Source organism: Pristiophorus japonicus, chromosome 6, assembly GCF_044704955.1.
Source record: "Pristiophorus japonicus isolate sPriJap1 chromosome 6, sPriJap1.hap1, whole genome shotgun sequence".
Taxonomy (NCBI): domain Eukaryota; kingdom Metazoa; phylum Chordata; class Chondrichthyes; family Pristiophoridae; genus Pristiophorus; species Pristiophorus japonicus.
This window is the reverse complement of record NC_091982.1, coordinates 78,486,144-78,508,415: the sequence shown is the minus strand read 5'-3', so window position 1 is coordinate 78,508,415 and position 22,272 is coordinate 78,486,144. Positions and strand designations below refer to the sequence as shown.

Below are 22,272 nucleotides of genomic sequence, written 5' to 3'. Positions count from 1 at the left end.
CCAACCAGTTCTCTATCCACAGACATTTAAAGAACACATGGATGAATTTCAATAATTGTACATCCCCGTCTGGAGTAAATACATTACCCCCAATACCATGTGCTTTAATTTTGAACAATCTCATGTGTGGGATCTTGTCAAAAGCTTTTTGAAAGTCCAAATACACCACATCCACTGGTTCTCCCTTGTCCACTGTACTAGTTACATCCTCAAAAAATTCTAAAAGATTTGTCAAGCATGATTTCCCTTTCATAAATCCATGCTGACTTGGACCGATCCGGTCACTGCTTTCCAAATGCGCTGCTATTTCATCTTTAACAATTGATTCCAACATTTTCCCCACTACCGAAGTCAGGCTAACCGATCTATAATTGCCCGTTTTCTCTCCCTCCTTTTTTAAAAAAAAAAGTGGCGTTACATTAGCTACCCTCCAGTCCATTGGAACTGATCCAGAGTAGAGAGACTGTTGGAAAATGATCACCAATGCATCGACTATTTCTAGTATTCTGGGATGCAGACTATCAGGCCCTGGAGATTTATCGGCCTTCAATCCCATCAATTTCCCTAACACAATTTCCTGACTAATAAGGATTTCCTTCAGTTCCTACTTCTCGCTAGATCCTCGGTCCCCTAGTATTTCCGGAAGGTTATTCGTGTCTTCCTTCGTGAAGGCAGAACCAAAGTATTTGTTCAATTGGTCTGCCATTTCTCTGTACCCCATTATAAATTCACCTGATTCTGACTGCAAGGGACCTATGTTTGTCTTCACTAATCTCTTTCTCTTCACATATCTATAGGAGCATTTGCAGTCAGTTTTTATGTTCCCAGCAAGCTTCCTCTCATACTCTATTTTTCCCTCTCCTAATTAACACACTTTGTCCTCCTCTGCTGGGTTCTAAATTTCTCCCAGTCCTCAGGTTTTCTGCTTTTTCTGGCCAATTTATATGCCTCTTCCTTGGATTTAACACCATCCCTAATTTCTCTTGTTAGCCATGGTTGAGCCACCTTCCCAGTTTTATTTTTACTCCAGACGGGGATGTACAATTGTTGAAATTCATCCATGTGTTCTTTAAATGTCTGCCATTGCCTATTCACTGTCAACCCTTTAAGTATCATTCGTCAGTCTATTCTAGCCAATTCACGTCTCATACTATCGAAGTTACCTTTCCTTAAGTTCAGGACCCTAGTTTCTGAATTAACTGTGTCACTCTCCATCTTAATAAAGAATTCTACCATATTATGGTCACTCTTCCCCAAGGGGCCTTGCACAACAAGATTGTTAATTAGTCCTTTCTCATTACACATCACCAGTCTAGGATAGCCAGCCCTCAAGTTGGTTCCTCGAAATATTGGTCTAAAAAACCATCCCTAATACACTCCAGGAAATCCTCCTCCACCGTGTTGCTACCAGTTTGATTAGCCCAATCTATATGTTGATTAAAGTCGCCCATAACTGCTGTACCTTTATTGCACGCATCCCTAATTTCTTGTTTGATGCTGTCCCCAACCTCACTACTACTGTTTGGTGGTCTATACACAACTCCCACTATCGTTTTCTGGCCTTTGGTATTCCGCAGCTCCACCCATACAGATTCCACATCATCCAAGCTAATGTCCTTCGTTACTATTGCGTTAATTTCCTCTTTAACCAGCAACACTACCCCACCTCCTTTTCCTTTCTGTCTATCCTTCCTGAATGTTGAATACCCCTAGATGTTGAGTTCCCAGCCTTGGTCACCCTGGAGCCATGTCTCCGTAATCCCAATTATATCATATTCGTTAATAGCTGTCTGCGCAGTTAATTCGTCCATCTTATTACAAATACTTCTCGCATTGAGGCAGAGTGTTCGAAGACCAGGCCCTCAAATCTACCACCAAGCTCATGGTCTGCAAGGCTGTCATAGGCAGTCCCTCGGAATTGAGGAAGACTTGCTTCCACTCCAAAAGGGAGTTCTTTGATGGCTGAACAGTCCGATATGAGAGCCACAAACTCTGTTACAGGTGGTCCAGACTTTCGTCGAGGGAAGGAGTCGGTGGGGCTGGTTTGCCACATGCTCCTTCCGCTGCCTGCGCTTGGCCTCTTCAAGCTCTTTGCATTGAGACTAGAAGAGCTCAACGACCTCCTGGATGGACTTCCTCCACCTCGGGCGGTCTGCGCCAGGGTCTCCCAGGTGTCAGTGGTGATGTCGCACTTTACCAGGGAGGCTTTGAGGGTGTCATAATGTTTCCACTGTCCTCCTTTGGCTCATTTACCATGAAGGAGCTCCGCATAAAGCATTTGCTTAGGGAGTCTCGTATCTGGCATGCGTACTACGTGGCCTGCCCAGCGAAGCTGATCGAGTGTGGTCAGTGCTTCAATACTGGGGATGTTAGCCTGGTCGAGGACACTGATGTTGGTGCGCCTGTCCTCCCAGGGAATTTGCAGGATCTTGCAGAGACACCATTGGTGATATATCTTCAGCGACTTGAGGTGCCTTCTATACATCGTCCATGCCTCAGATGCATACAGGAGGACGGATATTACTACAGCCTTGTAGACCATAAGTTTGGTGGTAGATTTGAGGGCCTGGTCTTCAAACACTTTTCCTCAGATGGTCGAAGGCTGCGCTGGCACACTGGAGGCGATGCTGAATCTCCGCATCAATGTCTGCCCTTGTTGATAAGAGACTCGAGATATGGGAAATGGTCCATGTTGTCTAGGGCCGTGTCGTGGATCATGATGATTGGAGGGCAGTGCTGTGCGGCGGTGACAGGCTGGTGGAGGACCTTTGTCTTACGGATGTTAAGCGTAAGGCCCATGCTTTCATAAGCCTCAGTGAATACATTGACTATATCCTGGAGTTCAGCCTCTGAATGTGCACAGACGCAGGCGTCGTCCGCATACTGCAGCTCAACGACAGAGGTTGGGGTGTTCTTGGACTTGGCCTGGAGGCGGCGTAAGTGAAACAGCTTCCCACTGGTTCTGTAGTTTAGTTCCACTCCAGCGGGGAGCTTGTTGATTGTGTGGTGGAGCATGGCGGCGAGGAAGATTGAGAAGAGGGTTGGAGCGATAACGCAGCCCTGTTTGACCCCGGTCCGGACGTGGATTGGGTCTGTAATAGATCCGTTGGTAAGGATCACGGGCTGCATGTCATCATGAAGCAGGCGAAGGATGTTGGCAAACTTTTGGGGACATCCGAAACAGAGGAGGACGCTCCATAGACCCTCACGGTTGACAGTGTCAAAGACCTTTGTAAGATCGAAAAAGGCCATGTATAAGGGCTGGCGCTGCTCCCTGCATTTTTCCTGCAACTGTCACGCTGCAAAGATTATGTCTGGGCCGAAATCCGCATTGTGATTCCGGGAGGAGCTCCTCGGCCACAGAGAGACTCCCCTGTAGTTGCCGCAGTCGGACTTGCCCCCTTTTTAAAAAATGGTCACAATCACTGCATCTCTCAGATCGCCCGTCATGCTCTCTTCCCTCCAGATGAGAGAGATGAGGTCATGTATCCGCACCAAGAAAGCCTCTCCGCCATATTTTAGCGCCTCAGCAGGGATTCCATCCGCACCCGTAGCCTTGTTATTTTATGGCTTTGCCTATCTCGTGCAACGTTGGAGTTTCACTGAGTTGGTGGCGGGTTGCATGCTACTGGATGCAGTCGAGAACACTCGAGTCAAAGGCAGAGTCTCGATTGAGGAGTTCTTCAAAGTACTCCTTCCATCAGGTCCTGACAGCCTCGGTGTCCTTGATGAGTGTTTCCCCATTCTTGGCCAGGAGTGGGGTGGAGCCTTGGGAGTTTGGACCGTAGGTGGCCTTGACTGCAGTAAAGAATCCTCACATATCGTGGCTGTCGGCCAGTTGTTGTATCTCCTGTGCTTTCTCCATCCACCACCTGTTCTTTAGGTCCCGGGTTTTTTGTTGGACCCGAGCCTTGAGCCATCTGTAATGTTGTTTTTCAGCTCCCGAGTTGGGTTGTTGCTTGAGGCTCAGAAATGCTTTGCGCTTGCGATCTCCTGATCATTTTCATCAAACCAGTCCTAATGTTTTCTGGTTGAGTGACCAAGTGTCTCTTCACAGGCACTGGTAATAGAGGCCTGGAGGGCAGATTCAGCATCTCAGGATCATCAAGGCATGCCAGGTTGGCTGAGAGGCGCTAAGCTGTAGAGGGCTCTCTTAGCTGGGTCTGGTTTTGCAGAACTGCTTCTGCTGTACCCTCTGCTTTGGGGCAATGTTAATGTTGATGATGGATTGGATTAGGTGGTGGTCCGTCCAGCAGTCGGCAGCTCCTGTCATGGCGCGGGTGATGCATGGTCTACAAGGTTGTAGTAATACCCGGCCTCCTGTATGAGGCATGGACCATGTACAGTAGACACCTCAAGTCGCTGGAGAAGTACCATCAACGATGCTTCCGCAAGATCGTACAAATCCCTGGGAGGACAGACACACCAACATTAGTGTCCTCAACCAGGCCAACATTGAAGCACTGACAACACTTGATCAAGTCCCCTGAGCAGGCCACGTTGCCCGCATGCCAGACACGAGACTCCGAAAGCAAGCACTCTACTCAGAACTCCTTCAATGCAAACGAGCCAAGGGTAGACAGAGGAAACGTTACAAGGACACCTTCAAAGCCTCCCTGATAGTGTGGCATCCCCACTGATACCTGGGAGTCCCTGGCCAAAGATCGCCCTAAGTGGAGGAAGTGCATCCGGGAGGGCGCTGAGCGTCTCGAGTCTCATTGCCATGTGCATGCAGAAAACAGGCGCAGGCAGCGGAAGGTACGCGCGGCAAACCTGTCCCACCCTTCCTTACGCTCAGCGACTGTCTGTCCCACCTGTGGCAGGGACTGTGGCTCTCATATTAGACTGTTTAGTCACCTAAGGACTCATTCTAAGAGTGGAAGCAAGTCTTCCTCGATTCCGAGGGGCTGCCTATGATGATGATGATGAAATGTTATTATATGTAGGCAAATTCAGCAGCCAAAATTCACAGAGCAAATTTCTATAAGCAACAATGGTATAACTGACCAGTTAATCATTTTTTGGTGGTATTGGTTACTGTAACTGACCAGAGATTGGTGCTGTCATTGTGTGCAAAGAAAAATATTCCCATTTCTGCAAGCACACACCCAGCAGTTTCCTGGGCACTTGTCCTTCAACAAGAAAGCAATATATTGGGAAACTTCCATACAAATGCAGGAACTAATAAAGTACTAGTGTGCTAGAAATTAATCAACACGATTAGGAAACTAGCTGAGCATATATACTTTTGATCTTTAGGCTGTCATTAATCATTAGTTTTGTTTGGGAATTTTTATTACGTTTAGCAGCAATGCATCAAGAAGCAGTTGATGACTTAAACGTTTTGCATTTAATTAGCTATGCATTTTTACATTTTAACCACTTTAACTGACAATTAAAGCCAAATTTTGATAACACAATGTTTTAACTGAAGTAACCAATTAGGGAAGCTTTTATTGCATTAATGAGACAACTTACAGGATTAAGATAATCATTCAACCATCTGATTAACCTTTACAATGTCAACTCATTTTGTTCAAAATGAACTTCACATTAACTTAAATTAAAGCAAATGCCGTTTTCAGATCAATTGCTGAATTACCTACTGTGGGTCTAACAATTGTGTGGCTTCTGTCACATCTATTGAAAAACAGAGTGTCTTGTAAATATGCCTCACTTGAATACAGTAGGATTCTGTGTCAGTTTGTTTCAGTTGAAGCACTCTTGTCTCTAGGTCAGTGTTTGAGCATGTAATTTCAGTCAACACTCCAGTCCAGTACTGAAGGTGTCTGTTGTAGGAAGCACATTCTACAGAAGAGACACTAAACCTGCCTGTTCAGGTGCATATTAAAAAGATGTCTCAGAAGCCAGCAGGGTTAGTTTCCAGAGGACTTTTTCATCTGAACTAATCTTGTCAGTGAATCACAACTGAGGGAGATTTCGTTGTGCACTATGTCTGACTATTAAAAGTACAGTTTTGGCCCCCCTCCTCCCCCCTCCACTACTGTATCATTTGTGGGAAGTCAGTTATCAGAGAATTAAACATTTATGTTGATTGTATATTATTCTATCAGAATTTTTGAAAGCAGAAATTAGTCATTGAAAAATGAATTGTTTACTATCAAATGCGAAACAAATTTCAGCCATTTAAATAATTTCTTTATAAAACCTTTTATAAATCCATTTTAATAAATCACAAAACAGGATTGAAATACAACTTGCTAATCATGAGGACATATTACAAAATGATAGAGCATTCAGAAATACAATCCCTTTCCCCGCTTAAAATGTTATTGTAAAAATGCCTAGAAACAAAGGATACAGGTTAACCAAAGTATCCCACTCAGTCAAGTTAGATTTTATTCCATGGGCATTAATGATAATTTCATTCTCTTCTCATGTGAAGTGTTCCTAAAAATAGCAGGAATTATCCAAAAATTAGTAATTAGTAATAATTTTCTGTTGTACAATTTCTTGCAGTTGTAAAGGATCTGCAAATTTGCACCATTTAGGATATTGTTGAAGTAACAATCAATGCATAACACAAAGCTCTCAGCAATAAACCTAGATAAATGTGGAATCTCATCAAAAAGATTTGGTTCAGAACAGTGAATACAATGGGTGCAAATAAGAAAATTGTTTTATTCAGCTCACTTGTTAATAAAAATTTTTTCCCTCTAATTTCCTCCCCTTCCTTTCTTGAAGATGGTGAGTTCTGCCAATCTCTGGCTCCACTGGCAGCTCTCTGGTATGTCACCCAAATAACCAAAAATAGAAAAATTTGCATTTATATGGTGTCTTTCATGGCCTCAAGATATCTCAAAGTACTTTGCAGCCAATGCGGTATTTTTGAAATGCAATTATTGTTATAATGTAGGGAATTGTGGCAACTAATTTGAGCACAGCAAAGCCCCACAATAAGCAATGGGATCAATGAGCAGGTAATCTGTTTTTGGTAGTGTTGGTGAGGAATAAATATTGGCCAGAAAATGAAGCTGGGAAGCAAATGGTAGCAAACTATTTGATAGCTGGGGCATGAAAGCAAAACTCAATTGCTTTTCTCACATTCAAAAGTTGTTTGACACATTTAAGGAGAGTCATCATGTATACGTCAAGGAGAAGGAAATAGAGGTATATGGGGCAGGGTGGGAACAGGTAATTAGAGTGGGATAAGGCTGGTGTGAAGTATAAACACCGACATAAACCACTTGGAACAAACAGCCTGTTTCTATGTTGTAAATTTAATGTAATTCTATACAATCCCATACACATTACAGCAGGGGCGAATGGGCAGCAATCAGAGCAGGCTGATATTTCCCCCCTTCCTAGCCCAGGGACATCAAAACCAAATGCACTGCCCATGACACCAGCTGAGATCAACGGATTTAGCACACATGAGGATTGAACCTGGAACCTCGTTAGTCGATAAAGTTCAGTATCATACCATATCCACTGAACTATTAAAGAAGCTTGTATCTATTCACTTAACAGAAATATTCAAATCTTTTTACTTGTTTTTCACTTTGCTTAGCTGAGTAATACATATGCAAATGATCACATCATAGTTACTGGTCGCTCAAATAGTTTGTAATGGGGAAGGCTGTGATAAGATTCTAGGGATCATTTGTGCCCACAGAATAAACAGAACATCTTACTGGAAATTTTGAGCTTCAGATATTATTGTGTGCTAAACCTCAGCTCTCATGAATTATGAGCCTATTGCACATGAAACAATGTTGGTAACTCACCATCACCTGTAAGATAACATGCCGTGTAAACTAGCACTTGTTAATAATTACTTCTAAATAACACACAGCTTGCACTATTTAAAAAAAAAAGTACTTTAAGACTTTAACAAGCATCAGTGAGCATATCAGGCTTGTTTGAACCCATAGATTAGCAGCAGCAGAATGCTGCCGTCCATCACATCATACAGGTGGTATAAAACATACCAAAACAGCAGAAAGAATTCTCAGCTTTTTACATTATAATTAACAGTAGGTGCTGCTCATGTTCTTCACCCATAGGAACAGAGATCAACTAAACGCTCAAGTATTAAAGCTTTGTAAAAAATAATTTATCTCTAAAAATACAACTTTTATCAATACAGTGAGCTTAGCCTGTACAAACAAGATATATTGTCCAGAAAGTACTGCTAGATCAATTCCAGAGATACAAAGACATTAAAGTATAACAGGGATGTTTTCTTTTTGTCACAGATTTGTGATGTAAACGATTTCTGTCACTAAATATTATCTGTTTACTTAAACATACAGCACTTTGGACCTGAAAATATGTTAACAATGTTCATATTTCTCCTTTTCCATCACAAATACTGGCACATTCTGCCCCAGTTTTAACATAAACATTTTGAAAATTTCCCAGGTTACATTTTGTATCTTCAGTAAGGTGCATGTAGCTAACATTAACCCCCATTAGAGCCGTCCTTATAAGGAACAGGGGAATAATTAGATTTCATTCCATTTAGCTCAGCCCATTGCAAACACCTTTCCTCATATATATTAATGACAGAAGTGAGGGCAATGGTCAATCACTAATGCCGCAGATGAAAACCCATAGAAATAGCATGACATGCAAACTTGTGCTCTCCATTTGCCACAGAAGATTGGGGATAGAAAAATCTAGTTTCTCTTACAGCCTATTATATAATAAAACTTCAACTATCTGAAACTAAGCTATTTCTGGATGAAAGAATGATCTGAAATGGAGGTTGACACTGCTATGTATTACTTGAACAAATTTACCCACATTTACACCGCTGTAGACAAAGGTGGATTTGCACAAGATTACCCAAATAGTTTTGTGGATATTTATTACCATGTGATGTGGAACTGAGCTGCACAGACCAAGACTGTTCCAAGTTCGATTGTTGGTCTGCATCGAGTAAGCTGATCTCAGCTGGGCCAGTGATACTTCAAGTGACCTCAGTCTCCAGATGAAGCAGCAGAAAAATCTGCCAAGGTTCCCACTCCCAATCAATATTCAGTGATTCCAATTTGAAAGTGCACTTGTGTGGATGTTACACAAGGACAAAATCAAGCTCAGTGCAGATATTTCCCGCATTCAAACAGCCTACCATAACTCACTATCCAAATTCACGCAAAGTACGGCCACTTAAGTGAGGGTACTGCAGAACTGGCATTGTCCACGGAACAATACCCTACTATGCATAACCACCTTCCGGAGAGAGACGACGAGGAAACGGGAATGGAGAAAGGGGCTGCAGTTCCTTCACACGCCGGAATTGAGCCGCAGCATGATTCCAGCATCCACAGTACTTTGCTTTTGTATAAATAAAATCAATAGCTTCTCAGAAAACTTGTTTTTAGTGGGGGTGGGGGGATGGGTATAATATTTGTTAGTGCTTTTTGATTTCCATCAGCACTTCATTATGGGAGAAATTGGATCAATAAAAGCATCTACAGATGTGTTAGGAATTTAAAAGAATACACCTGGTTTTGACAGAAAAATAAAAACAAATGTCTTGGTAAATGTACTATATTTATAATATAGAGCTAGTTTGGAGGAGACACACAAATGGTTTGATTCATTTGAGACCGTGTGTGTGTGGGAATAGAATGCGCTGTATAGTTTTCATTGTTTAAGTTGTTGCGTTTCTATTTATCTCTCGGTATTAATATTTACTTCTACTACTTGTTCAGCCATGGAACGTTTCATTTTCTACACCAACAATAATTGCACAGCACAGTTTATCACCCAATATTTGGGGTTTGATAAACAAAATTCTGTTCATTAAGCCTGTTTCCAGGTGCAGCTCATACTGCTCAAGCCTGAGGATTTCTCATTTTTTTTTTTTAAAAAGTCATAGAAACCAATCTTTAAAAAAAAATCTGGTATCTTCTTTAGTCAGAAACAGCACTGAGGGGTATGGAGTAGTCCTGTGATCTTGTGAATATTCACTAAGTTACTAGTTCTGGAGAGTCTTGATTCCGTTGAAGCCACTAAATTTCCAACGTTTTTCCAAACTTGCACCAACTCCAGTTATCTCCTGCTGGAACACATGATGCAGCCGTGTCATGAGGCCTTCTATTTCACCGGGCGAGATCTGCACAGAGAACACAGACAGCAATGATAGTTTCTTGTTTCAAGGGACATGTGTGGATAACCATATCCTCCTAACAATAAAATGATAGAGGTTAGTGTAAATCAGCAATTTACAGTATGATGTAGAGGATCTCCACAAACCTGAGACTCAATTAAAGTGCCTGTGCTATGCATTGCACAACTCCCATACCTCCTGTTGTTGCAGCTCTCCATCCATTCCCTCCCGCACATATCGTTCCAAGCTGCTCCAGCTCCCTCCCTTGCAGGCATACCCCAAGTGTTGTAGCTAAGCTCCACTCCCTCCCTTCACTGTTCATCCTTGAGTCTCAGCCCTGGGTGATACACCCAACTTTAAAAAAAAAGAGAGTGCCCCCAGGGATCTGCATGACAAGTAATCCCAAAATTCTCCCGGGTCCCTGAGCAACATCACTGAGATCCATTAGTGTTGAGAAATATTTGAACTTGTGCAATCTCTTCGATAGGACAGTAAGCATTAATGCACATTGAATGGCTGCATTGGTAAAAGAAGTCCATCAACCAGCAGAAACACAAACTCTTGAAGTCTTAGAAATATTTAAAATGTTGGAGATATTTTGTGCTCAGGATAAAGGATATCACTGCTGGACAAAATTCTTCTGCTTTGAGGACCCAGTTTCAGCGTCAGGCACGCTTAGATCAAATACAGCTTGAGCCAAAAGCAGACATAAATATTATCTAATCTGCCCGAGAGCCTCCGAAAGGTAACCCCGTGTTATATCAGTGCGATATTTTCCAAATCAGCCATCTTTATCGTCTCTTTAGAGGCAGTAAGGGTCAATTATTTGCTGCCAGAGGAGGGAGACAGCCTACGTGCACAAAGGACTGGATTGGGATTGTCACAAACTAATTTTACATAGAATAGGTCTGAGGAAACTTCCATCCCATCAGACTGACCTCAAACCAATGCACTGCACCTCAACCCCTCTTTTAAATTGTTTTTCCCTCATTCCTTTCCTGGGCCTCATTGGTCCATGCAACATACTCAGACTGACAGAGCAAGCAATAGATCTATTTGGCAATGATGTTCAATCACCTGATACTAGGATACCTTGAAAACAACAATGGGCAATTCTAATTCTAGGCTTCACCTGATGGGCCTGGCTTCTGTTCAACACATTGCTTTGATAGCATGACTGCCACTTAAGGGGCCCAAATTTGGCCCTCCCGTTTTTTCGGCGCACTCACGTGAGGTGCCAACTTCCTACAATCCAAACGACGCCAAAGAGATGTCCCGAGATTCTGGCCCTTCTGCCGACTCTCCTGGGGCTTGGCGCGGTGTGGCAAGTCTATTGGGGGGCGGAGTTAGGGCCCTGTGCCTAAAAGAGTGCCGTCAACTTTCCGCATGCGCAGTAGAGCGTTCGCGCATGTGCAGTAGCTCCTACCATAATTGTGATGGGTCACACGCTGCAGGCACGCACCAACGCGTCCCGCCCCTATCCCGGGCCGAGTGGCCTGCCGCACAGGACGGCCGCTGCCTTCCGGCGCTGAGGGCTACAAGAAACAGTTTGGTGCGGAGAGACTTTTGATCGGGGTGGGGAGAAGAGTTTTGATCGGGGGGGGGGGGGGGCATTGGGTGGTGGAAGGGGTGATAACTGTGTAGCCAGTAATTTTAATGAGCTTACTCAAGACTTTCCTTAACCCTGTTGATGAAAATACTTTCCTATGAGTCAGAGGTACTTATATTTTTTTATTTGGATATTTTGAAAAAAATTATGTAAATATGTTTTGTCTCTTTACTTCTTTTATTTTTGTAGTTTAAACTTCCATGAATGCTATTGTTGTATAATAAATTAATTTTGCGAAGTTTGTCAGTCCTGTATAGCTGGTTGATCCTATTCACATTCTTTGGTCAAGTCATTAAGTACCTACCTGCGCTGATTTCTTAACTCCCCACAAGGGTTTACTGTGCGGCCACAAGTGGCCACACAGGCTGGCCTAAGTTAGTTTGGAGCAACTATTAGCTGTCCAAACTGACTTAAATGGCCAAAACGGGCGTAGGTGGCTGGTAACGCCCCCTTTTGAAAAAAAACAAAACTACAAAAAATCCTAACTAACTCACTTACACTGGCACAAATTAAATGTGCAGAATGGGGATTTTTAAGATACTCCAGAAAAATCAAGTTGCTCCAAAAAAAAAATGGAGCAACTCCTGGGCAAATTTGGGCCCAAGGTCACTATGTCAGGATTTATCTTCTGTGAAGCCTGTAACTTCTGTAAATCTACAGTTTCATTGCTTCTGTTCACTTACCTATTTAGTTTAATAAATCTGTTAGCAAGTTTATAGCCTAAACCACAGTCTAGCGAAGTGTTTATTCTACTAATTTCCAAAGTAAAGAAAGATAATTTGAGGAAACAGGATCTAACCAGTAAGTTGAAATACAGTGACTAGGGTTTTCTGTTCAACCCCTATGCTCACTACAAATTACCTAGATATTAGGCAGGTAAAGACAGACTCCAGATCACAAGGAGTGTGCACTCCCCTACAGGATGGTCTGAGGTGCTAAATCCAAGAAAAGTATCTTGAATAACATGTGATAAAGGGGAGTAGCAATCAGGCAGCACAGCTTTAAGACTATTCTTCTGGATTTGGGATCTAGGTTTAAAACCAGCCCAAACTGACGTAGAAAGGTATTCTTTTCTGCCAAATTGCATGAAATGAGTCTCAATCCAGTACCTAGTAGCGCAGCAGACAAAATGATCCTTTGAGTCCGCACTTTTTCTTTATTTACCTTAAAGCACCAACTCACCTGTAAAGCCAACAGGAAAAGTCAAACTAACTCAGAACACAGCAGTGATGACATTTATTTAAGAATGCAGAATGGTAGAAGAGATGACTAACCCAAAAACTTATCCAATGAGCAATCATGCAACTTCCTTAAGTTAGTATTAGTGGTCCGAAAATGCAGTCTCACTTAGAAACAAAGTACAATTTGTTGGTATGGAAAATGGAGTGCCCTTCTGAAGTTAAGGTTAACTCTTCAGGATATCATGTTAGCAAGACTATTTCATTTATAAAAAAAGAGACATTAAACTGGGTCATATGAACATAACTGACATTCCTATGTGAAAATATCCTGGGTCAGACAATGCTTTTATTTTCTTTGAAGATATAAGGTGACTGAATCCCACCCCAACCTCTTCCTTGCTGCTTTACACTGTAAAGTCTGCAGTACTGCAGAGTTTGACTGATTAGACTTAGTACCTAGTCTCTACAAGTATTTCACCAAAGTAAAACAAATACATTCAAAAACCTCGAGACTCGGGCCGGAATCTCCCCCTCAAAAAACGGGTGGGTTTGGAGTGTGGGGGGCAGTTAAATTGTTAAAAATGGGATTCCCGACCTGATTCTGCCTCCAACCCGCCTTTTAAATATTGTAAACAGGTTACTACTCTTGGGAGTTTAATGCTAAACTGCCATGCATTCAAAAAAGAGGCGGAAACATACAAATAGTTCACGTTCAATTATAGCGTGCACGTTTAACTAATGTTTGCAAAATCTTCCTAAAAGTATTCATATAGATTTAAATTGCAGAGTAGAGTTAAGTCAAACAGCACTGTTTGCTACCTGTGTTCACTGATGCCACTGTTATCCAATACTATCTTCTCCAGCAGCTCAATCGGAAGGTCAGCAGTCCGGTTTTGGTGGAGGCGGGGCGGGCGACCAAACCACTCCCAGAGACAGTGCATCAATATAAATATTATACTGAGGCTGGAAGCCTCTTTTTTAACCTCCATTTTGAATTTAACTGCATTGGGACGGGTTTAATACAATTCGTTAAACCCGGCAGTCAAAACAAGTGGGGACTGCTGCATCCAGGAGGTAAGTGGCTTTATACCTACCTCTTGGATCCAGGGTCCCTGCCTAATCCATCTCTCAGGATCGAGACCGCCCCACAAGGCCTCCGATTGCTTTCCCATGCCTCAGATTCCCACCATGAGGTTTCCCCCTCACCCCAACCAATGATTCTGAGGTGGGCCACAATCCTCCAGTGGGTGGCCCTGAACCTCTTCCCGTCCTCTCGCACCGCCCCCCCCACCCCTGGCCGATGATTGAGGCCGGCCATAATCCTCCGGTGGGTGGCCCCGATCCTCTCGCTACGCCCCCACCCTCGGCCAATGCTCTGGCCGCCCCTCCCCAGACAACCCTCCTCCAGTGATCCCTGATCTTCGATCTTCCAACCTGCAATCCCCAACTGCCAACCCACCTCCCACGACCTCTGACTGCCGACTCCCCCTCCCCCCCCAACCATGCTGATCCCTGACCTCTACCCTGCACGATCCCCAACCGACCCCCACGGATCCCCGACCATGCCGATCCGCGTCTCCCGTGATCCCCGACCAACTCCCACGATCCCAGACCCCCATCCCCCGTGATCCCCGACCATGCCGATCAATCCCCAAGATCCCCGACCATGCCGATCCCCAATCAACCCCCACGATCCCCGACCATGCCGATCCCAGATCCACCCCCACGATCCCCGACCCTCTTATGAGCATAAGAAATAGCAACAGGAGTAGGCCATACGGCCCCTCAAACCGGCTCCGCCATTTAATAAGATCATGGCTGATCTGATCATGGACTCAGCTCCACTTCCCTGCCCACTCCCCATAACCCCTTATTGATTAAGAAACCATCTATTTCTGTCATAAATGTATTCAATGTCCCAGCTTTCACAGCTCTCTGAGGCAGCGAATTCCAGAGATTTACAACCCTCAGAGAAGAAATTTCTCCTCATCTCTGTTTTAAATGGGCGGCCCCTTATTCTAAGATCATGCCCTCTACTTTGAGTCTCCCCCATCAGTGGAAACATCCTCTCTGCATCCACCTTGACAAGCCCCCTCATAATTTTATACGTTTCGATAAGATCACCTCTCATTCTTCTGAATTCCACTGAGTAGAGGCCCAACCTACTCAACCGTTCCTCATTAGTCAACCCCCTCATCCCCAGAATCAACCGAGTGAACCTTCTCTGAACTGCCTCCAAAGCAAATATATCCTTTCGTAAATATGGAAACCAAAACTGCACGCAGTATTCCAGGTCTGGCCTCACCAATACCCTGTACAACTGTAGCAAGACTTCCCTGCTTTTATACTCCATCCCCTTTGCAATAAAGGTCAAGATACCATTGGCCTTCCTGATCACTTGTTGTATCTGCATACTATCATCCCCCCGACGACCATGCTGACCGCCACTCCCCCACGATCCCCGACCAACCCGCACGATCCCCGACCCCCAACCAACCCCCACGACCCCCAACCATACCGATCCCCGACCAACCCCCACGATCCCCGACCATCCCCCACAACCCCCGGCCATGCCGATCCCCGACCAACCCCCACGATCATGCCGATCCCCGACCAACCCCCACAATCCCTGACCATCCCCCACAACCCCCGGCCATGCCGATCCCCGACCAACCCCCACAATCCCTGACCAAGCCGAGCCCCAACTAACCCCCACGATCCCCAACCATGCCAATCGCCGATCCCTGACCCCCACATTCCCCGAGCATGCCGATCCCTGACCCACCCCACCGCAATCCCTCCACCGGACTGACCCCTTGCTCCTTCTCTGCATATGAGGCCTACCTGCCCAGCCAGCCAACCTCTCAAGTTGGCTGGCTGTGGGCGGGAATCAGAGGCCTCACATTCAAATTAGGCCCTGCCGTTAAAGTTGACAGGGCCTGCTAGAACCCAGACTCTTAGGTTACTCACTCACCTCGGAGGCCGCCTGCCCCCATCCCTCCTACCCGTAGAAAATTCCGGCCTAGCATTCTCTAATATTCAAAGTACACTGAATACTAAAGCTCATGTCTTTAATAATAATTAAAAGTCCTTGAACAGTGTTGTCGCCTCTCAAATCTGTGCCCATCTTTCCCGGAGCTCCATGTTTGAATCCTTTCAATCCGGTTTCCACCCCTGCCACAGTACCAAAACGGCTCTCATCAAAGTCACAAATGATATCCTTTGAGACTGTGACAAAGGTAAACTATCCCTCCTCGTCCTTTTCAACCTGACTGCAACCTTTGACACGGTTGACCACTTCATCCTCTTCCAACGTCTTTTCACCATCGTCCAGCTGAGTGGGACTGCACTTACCTGGTTCCATTCTTATCCATCTAATCATAGCCAGAAAATCACCTGCAACGGCATCTTTTCCCACTCCCGCATCGTTACCTCTGATGTCCCCCAAGGAACTATCTTTGGCCCCCTCGTATTTCTCATCCCTTGGTGACACCATTCCACATGTACATGGATGACATCCAGTTCTACCTCACCACCATTTCTCTCGATCCCTCCACGGCCTCTAAATTGTCAGACTGTTTGTCCGACATTCAGTACGGAATGAGCAGAAATTTTCTCCAATTCAATATTGGGAAGACCGCAGTCATTGTCTTTGGTCCATGCCACAAACTCCGTTCCTTAGCCACCAACTCCATCCCTTTCGCTAGCATCTATCTGAGGCCGAACCAGACTGTTCGCAACCTTGGTGTCATATTTGACCCTGAAATGAGCTTCCGACCACAAATCAGTGGCGTAACTAAAACCACTTATTTCCACCTCCGCATCATTGCCTATCTCTGCCCCTGCCTCAGCTCATCTGCTGCTGAAACTCTAATCCATGCCTTTGTTACCTCTAGACTTGACTATTCCAATGCAATCCTGGTTGGCCTCCCACATTCTATTCTATGTAAATGTGAGGTCATCCAAAACCCGGCAGCCTGTGTCCCAACTCGCACCAAGTCCCGTTCACCCATCACCCCTGTGCTCGCTCACCTACATTGGCTCCCGGTTATGCAACGTCTCGATTTCAAAATTTTCATCCTTGTTTACAAATCCCACAATCGACAGATCAGATCAAAGTTCTGCAGTCCTGCCACATCCAGTTGTGAATTGTGGTGGAACAACTGACAGGAAGAGGTGGCTCCATGAATATCCCCAACCCCATTGCTGGCGGAGCCCAGCACAAGAGTGCAAAACACAAGACTGAAGCGTTTGCGACCATCTTCAGCCAGAAGTGCCGAGTGGATGATCCATATCAGCCTCCCCCTGAGGACCTTACAATCACCGAAGCCAGTCTTCAGCCAATTCGATTAACTCCATGTGCTATCAAGAAATGGCTGAGCACATTGGATACAGCAAAGGCTATGGACCTGAACAACATCCCAGCTATCACGCTGAAGACTTGTGTCCAGAACTAGCTGCACCTCTAGCCAAGTTGTTCCAGTACAGCAACAACATTGGCATCTACCTGAAAATGTGGAAAAGTGCCAAGGTATGTCTTGTCCACAAAAAGGACAAATCCAATCCGGCCAATTACCACCCCATCAGTCTCCTCCCAATCATCAGCAAAGTGTTGGAAGGTGTCATCGACAGTGCTATCAAGTGGTACTTACTCACCAACAACCTGCTAACCAATGCTCAGTTTGGGTTCCGCCAGGACCACTCGGCTCCAGACCTCATTACAGCCTTGGTCCAAACATGGACAAAAGAGCTGAATTCCAGAGGTGAGAGTGATTGCTCTTGACTTCAAGGCAACATTTGACTGAGTGCGCCCTAGTAAAACTGAAGTCAATGGGGTTCGGGAATAACTCTTCACTAGCTGGAGCCATACCTAGCACAAAGGATGATGATTGACCTTCCACAACCACAATCATCTAAGTCCAAGGACATTGCTGTAGGAGTGTCCTAGGCCCAACTATCTTCAGCTGTTTCATCAATGATCTTCCCTCCATCATAAGGTCAGAAGTGAGGATGTTCGCTGATGATTGCACTGTGTTCAGTTCCATTCGCAACTCCTCAGATAATAAGCAGTCCGTGCCCACATGCAGCAAGACCTGGATGACATCTAGGCTTGGACTGATATATGGCAAGTAACCAGGCAATGACCATCTCCAACAAGCGAGAGTCTAACCACTGCCCTTTGACATTCAACGAATCACCCACTGTCAATATCCTGGGGGTAACCATTGACCAGAAACTTAACTGGACCAGCCACATAAATACTGTGGTGACAAGAGCAGGTCAAAGGCTGGGTATTCTGCGGTGAGTGTCTCATCTCCCGACTCCCCAAAGCTTTTCCACGATCTGCAAGGCACAAGTCAGAAGTGCGGGGAAGACTCGCCACTTGCCTGGATGAGTCTCCTTCTTAGGCAGTCCCTCGGAGTTGAGGATGACTTGCTTCTACATTAAAAATGAGTTCTCAGGTGACTGATGAGTCCGGGTGCGGGACCTCGGGACCTACAGTCTCTGTCACAGGTGGGGCAGATGGCGGTTGAAGGGACGATGGTTGAACGACTGGTTGGGTGGGGTGCTTAGGTTGTCGTGCCGTTCTTCTGCTGTTTGCGCTTGGTTTCCGCTTGCTCCCAGCGAAGAGACTCAAGGTGTATAGCGCCTTCCCGGATTCTTCTCTTCCACTTTTGAGCGGTCTTGGCCCAGAGATTCCCAGGTGTCGGTGGGGATGTTGCACTTTTTAAGGAGGCCTTGAGGGTGTCCTTGAAGCGTTTCCTCTGCCCACCTGGGGCTCATTTGCCATGTCAGAGCTTCGAGTAGAAGCTTGTTTCGGGAGTCTCGTATCGGGCATGGGGACAATGTGGTCCGACCATCGGAGCTGATCGACGTTGTCAATGCTTCGATGCTGAGGATGTTGGCCTGAGCGAGAACACCAACGTTGATGCGCCTATCCTGCCAATGGATTTGCAGGACCTTGTGGAGGCAGCGTTGGAAGTACTTCTCCAGTGCTTTGATGTGCCTGCTGTATATAGTCCATGTCTCTGAAACTCCAACACTCAAGAAGCTCAGCATCATCCAGGACAATGCAGCCCGCTTGATTGGCACCCCATCCACCACCTTCAACATTTACTCCCTCTACCACCAGAGCACCGTGGCTGCAGTGTGTACCATCTACAAATTGCAGTGCAGCAACTCGCCAAGGCTTCTTCAGTAGAACCTCACAAACCCATGACCTCTACCACCTTGAAGGACAAGGGCAGCAGGTGCATGGGAACACCATCACCTGCAAGTTGCCCTCCAAGTTACACACCATCCTGACTTGGAAATATATCAGCGTTCCTTCATCGTCGCTGGGGTAAAATCCTGGAACTCCCTTCCTTACAGCACTGTGGGAGTACCTTCACCACACAGACTGCAGTGGTTCAAGGCGGCGGCTCACCACCACCTTCTCAAGGGCAATTAGAAATGGGCAATAAATGCTGGTTTTTCCAGCGACGCCCACATCCCATGAACAAATTAAAAAACTGAATCAGACAGCAACTTCTGGAGAATGCACATATGCAGTTAAACATGGAAATTCAAAAGTGGCCGTCACTCATTCCCTGCTCCTCCACATGGCGCGCTGCTGAACTCCCCAGAGCCAGCAATCAATTAAAATCACTGAACTGATGAAAGCATCCCGTTTTACAATGGAATATTGCTCTTAAAATCCCCTGAAAAGTTAAGCCTTGTTGAATAAGGTGCAACTGGGCTTTTCAAGGCGTACTGAGTCATACTTACTGCTGAACAACCATTCTGGCCCTGAAAAACTAATTTTATATTTGTGGAATGTCAAATTTTTCTATTATAACAATTCCATGGTTTTTAATATAATATATATTTTTTAAACCTTTATCCCAACCTTTATTTCGCTCTCTGTAAAATGATTACAAAGTCAAGGAATATCAGTGCAGTTTACTTCCTGGTTTGCCGTTTGTGAGAATTCTTCAATATGATTGGCTGCTTAAACAGGTTGATGACAACAATGTTGCTGGATATTCCCTAGATTTGGCGTCAGATTCAAATGAACATTGGGAGAGGTGAAATTGATGCCTCAGACATTGCTTGATCTTTGTGGGCAACTTTCTTTGAGGTCAGTGGCGAGCGCCATCACTTCGCCGCTGACCGCAAAATCTGGGCAATTAAGTACATTTTTAAAAATTAGCTCCTGGGATGTGGGCGCTACTGGCAAGGCCAGCATTTATTGCTTATCCCCAATTGCGCTCGAGAAGGTGGTGGTGAGCTGCCTTTTTGAACCGCTGCAGTCCGTGTGGTGACTGTACTCCCACAGTGCTGGTTGGGAGGGAGTTCCAGGATTTTGACCCAACGACGATGAAGGAATGGCGTTATATTTTCAAGCAGGATGGTGTGTGACTTGAAGGGGAACTTGGAGGTGATGGTGTTCCCATGCGCCTGCTGCCCTTGTCCAGAGGCCACAGGTTTGGGAGGTGCTGTCGAAGAAGCCTTGACAAGTTGCTGCAATGCATCTTGTAGATGATACACACTGCAGCCATAATGTGCTGGTGAGGGGAAGGGAATACATGATGGCTGGAAAGTCCCCAAAACAGGTCTTAATTCATCAAATGCAGACAACTTTGATAAACATCTTGGGGCTAAAATTCCGACCTTGCCGGGTCCGTACGAAGTGCACCCGGACACGGCGAGGCCTGGCAAAAGCTGGTTTTCGGGGCGTGATGTGCATGCGACAAAAACCGGCGTTTCCAATCTGTCAAGATTTCTCTTGACAGATCCTCCGCATTCCCGCGAGAAGGACATCCGCACAGGAGAAATTGGGCTATTTGTCCAACTCATGCCCAGCGAATGTCCTTCAAACTTTTACGCCTAGTGATGGGATGGGAACCAATGCAGGGAGATAGAGGGAAACAAAAAGGAGGCAAAAACAAAAGACAGAAAGGAGATGAGAAAAAGTGGAGGGCAGAGAAACCCAAGGCAAAGAACAAAAAGGGCCATTGTACAGCAAAATTCTAAAAGGACAGAGGGTGTTAAAAAAACAAGCCTAAAGGCTTTGTGTCTTAATGCAAGGAGTATCCGCAATAAGGTGGATGAATTAACTGTGCAAATAGATGTTAACAAATATGATGTGATTGGGATTACGGAGACGTGGCTCCAGGATGAGCAGGGCTGGGAACTCAACATCCAGGGGTATTCAACATTCAGGAAGGATAGAATAAAAGGAAAAGGAGGTGGGGTAGCATTGCTGGTTAAGGAGGAGATTAAGGCAATAGTTAGGAAGGACATTAGCTTGGATGATGTGGAATCTATATGGGTAGAGCTGCAGAACACCAAAGGGCAAAAAACATTAGTGGGAATTGTGTACAGACCTCCAAACAGTAGTAGTGATGTTGGGGAGGGCATCAAACAGGAAATTAGGGGTGCGTGCAATAAAGGTGCAGCAGTTATAATGGGTGACTTTAATATGCACATAGATTGGGCTAGCCAAACTGGAAGCAATACGGTGGAGGAGGATTTTCTGGAGTGCATAAGGGATGGTTTTTTAGACCAATATGTCGAGGAACCAACTAGGGGGGAGGCCATCTTAGACTGGGTGTTATGTAATGAGAAAGGATTAATTAGCAATCTCGTTGTGCGAGGCCCCTTGGGGAAGAGTGACCATAATATGGTGGAATTCTGCATTAGGATGGAGAATGAAACAGTTAATTCAGAGACCATGGTCCAGAACTTAAAGAAGGCTAACTTTGAAGGTATGAGGCGTGAATTGGCTGAGATGGATTGGCGAATGATACTTAAGGGGTTGACTGTGGATGGGCAATGGCAGACATTTAGAGACCGCATGGATGAACTACAACAATTGTACATTCCTGTCTGGCATAGAAATAAAAAAGGGAAGGTGGCTCAACCGTGGCTATCAAGGGAAATCAGGGATAGTATTAAAGCCAAGGAAGTGGCATACAAATTGGCCAGAAATAGCAGCGAACCTGGGGACTGGGAGAAATTTAGAACTCAGCAGAGGAGGACAAAGGGTTTGATTAGGGCAGGGAAAATGGAGTATGAGAAGAAGCTTGCAGGGAACATTAAGACGGATTGCAAAAGTTTCTATAGATATGTAAAGAGAAAAAGGTTAGTAAAGACAAATGTAGGTCCCCTGCAGTCAGAATCAGGGGAAGTCATAACGGGGAACAAAGAAATGGCGGACCAATTGAACAAGTACTTTGGTTCGGTATTCACGAAGGAGGACACGAACAACCTTCCGGTTATAAAAGGGGTCGGGGGGTCTAGTAAGGAGGAGGAACTGAGGGAAATCCTTATTAGCCGGGAAATTGTGTTGGGGAAATTGATGGGATTGAAGGCCGATAAATCCCCAGGGCCTGATGGACTGCATCCCAGAGTACTTA

At 45.1% G+C, this 22,272-nt stretch overlaps 2 protein-coding genes across 11 annotated transcripts in view; one reads left to right on the top strand and one right to left on the bottom strand.

Moving 5' to 3' along the window:
- LOC139265704 (centrin-1) overlaps positions 1–22,272 on the top strand; it is a 100,704-nt gene that overhangs the window by 40,854 nt on the left and 37,578 nt on the right. The gene's annotated exons all lie outside the window — the stretch shown is intronic.
- LOC139265703 (ecto-NOX disulfide-thiol exchanger 2-like) overlaps positions 6,149–22,272 on the bottom strand; it is a 460,596-nt gene continuing 444,472 nt past the window's right edge. For all 10 annotated transcript variants that reach the window (XM_070882954.1, XM_070882953.1, XM_070882961.1 and 7 more), the window contains one exon: positions 6,149–10,087. In XM_070882954.1, coding sequence (XP_070739055.1) covers positions 9,950–10,087 — 138 coding nt within the window. In that variant the 3' untranslated portion in view covers positions 6,149–9,949. The remainder of the gene's footprint in view (positions 10,088–22,272) is intronic.